Source organism: Peromyscus eremicus, chromosome 1 (assembly GCF_949786415.1).
Source record: "Peromyscus eremicus chromosome 1, PerEre_H2_v1, whole genome shotgun sequence".
Taxonomy (NCBI): Eukaryota; Metazoa; Chordata; class Mammalia; order Rodentia; family Cricetidae; genus Peromyscus; species Peromyscus eremicus.
This window is the reverse complement of record NC_081416.1, coordinates 93,266,525-93,268,687: the sequence shown is the minus strand read 5'-3', so window position 1 is coordinate 93,268,687 and position 2,163 is coordinate 93,266,525. Positions and strand designations below refer to the sequence as shown.

At 41.3% G+C, this 2,163-nt stretch overlaps 1 protein-coding gene across 1 annotated transcript; it reads left to right on the top strand.

Annotated features, from left to right (window-relative positions):
* Nucleotides 1–726: 726 nt before the first annotated feature.
* Nucleotides 727–1,683, top strand: LOC131900288 (olfactory receptor 10T2-like). Its single transcript, XM_059251616.1, has one exon. It carries the CDS (start codon nucleotides 727–729, stop codon nucleotides 1,681–1,683), a length of 957 nt encoding a protein of 318 aa, XP_059107599.1.
* Nucleotides 1,684–2,163: the final 480 nt, after the last annotated feature.

Below are 2,163 nucleotides of genomic sequence, written 5' to 3'. Positions count from 1 at the left end.
AAGTACTAATAGTGGCATTATTGTGTATTTGAAACAGGCTGAAATTACCTGGTAAATTGTTTATCTGGTTACTTTCAACATTGTCACTGTGATGGGTAATGTTGGTTGTCAACTTGATTACAACTGGCATCAACTAACACCCAAGCAGCTGGGCACACTTGAGAGGATTTTTCTTGATTGGATCATTTGAGATGGGAAAACACATCCTTAATCTTGACTATACCTTCTGGTGGCAGGCTATGTGAAAGGACATGGGAGAAGGAAGCTTTGCCTACTTGTCCTCATTTTCACCAATGAGTTCATCTATCCTGCTGCTGAGGCATTACTTCACTGATGTTAGAACCCGCTTCTCTGGAATTCCAATGTAGACTGATGACCAACTGAGTCATCCAACCTCACAGACTGAACAACTCCCAGATTCTTGAACTTTCCAACATAACATGAGGCAGCCACTGTTGGACTAGATGGACCACAGACAACAAGCTTTAGCCCTAACCTATGGAATTGGAACAGATTTACATACTAGAAATATTCTTACCACTTAGACTCCTAATTTTGCCCTCAGTCACAGGCATCCAGGTCTCTCCTTATGGTTATTGAATTCATTAACCCAGGTGATCTTGATTAAAATCTGGTGACATCAGTGCAGAATCTCTTCACAATCATGTCTGAGTCTTCACCTTAAGTGCACATTCTGCCCTGGTCAAAATTGCTGCTGCCATGAGGATGGGCAATCATACCACAGTGACGACATTCCTTCTGTGGGGATTTTCCAGCTTCCCAGAACTGCAGAATCTACTCTTTATTGTGATTCTCCTCTCCCATGTGACCATCCTCCTAGCAAATGCATCCATCATGATGGCCATCAAGCTCAACCACAACCTTCACACCCCTATGTACTTTTTCCTCTTTGCCCTGTCCTTTTCAGAAACCTGCACCACTATGGTAATCCTACCACGAATGTTAGTGGACTTACTATCAGAGAGTAAGACCATTTCTCTCCCCGAGTGTGCCACACAGATGTTTTTCTTCTTTGGATTGGGAGGTAATAACTGCTTCATCTTATCTGCCATGTCCTATGACCGTTACACTGCCATCCACAACCCCCTGCATTATCCAATCCTGATGACTCAAAAGATCTGCTTTCAGCTCATCATGGCCTCTGCTGTGCTTGGCTTCTCAGTTTCTCTGTGCATTGTCATCATAATATTCAACTTGTCCTTTTGTAACTCCAACGTCATTCAGCACTTTTTTTGTGATATTGAGCCTGTGGTCTCCCTTGCCTGTAATTACACCTTTTATCAGAAAATGATTCTTCTTGCATTCACTGCCTTTGTGTTGGTGGGCAGCTTTATTTTGATCATGGTATCTTATGTCTTCATCGTGACAGTGGTTGTGAAGTTGCCCTCTGCCAAGGGAAGGTATAAGACCTTTTCAACTTGCTCCTCCCATTTCACTGTGGTGTTCATACATTATGGGTTTGCTTGTTTTGTCTATCTGAGGCCCAAGAACAGTGACTCTTTCAGGGATGACACACTGCTAGCAGTGACTTACACTGTTCTGACACCTCTGCTCAACCCCATCATTTACAGTCTAAGGAATAAAGACATGCAGATAGCTCTAAGAAAAGACCTAGGCAATATAATCAACTTTTTCCCTAAAATGATAAATAAAAGATCCTAAAAGGCTTGAAAATGTGTATGATGTTAGGGGGGAAATGGGGTACTTACTGGTTAAAATGGTTATTTAGTGAAAAAAAAAAGCAATTGTTTTCTATTTCATTATTTTTTTGTTTTTGTTTTTGAGACAGTGTTTCACTATGTAGCTCCAGCTGGCCTGGAACTCACTGTGTAGACCAGGCTGACCTTGAATACACAGAGATTGTCTAGTATTGCTAGGGTTAAAGGCCTGAGCCATCACATGCAGATTTTATCCATTATTTCCTAATGTCAGATCTAATCAATTCTCACTCTTCTTACTACAAAACTCAATGAACTGCTAAAATACCCACATATTTACATGTGTGTATATATTGTATATGTAGAAACTCACATACATATACGTGCTTGCCTCACCAACTCCAGTGTCATCCGTGTGACATGAACAATTATGTCAATAATAGTGGACGGGAGATATGTGTCCCACGGGACTAAGCTCCCTGGA

Coding starts and splice junctions, on each gene's coding strand:
- LOC131900288 (XM_059251616.1), top strand. CDS start 727: ATGGGCAATCATACCACAGTGACGACATTCCTTCTGTGGGGATTTTCC.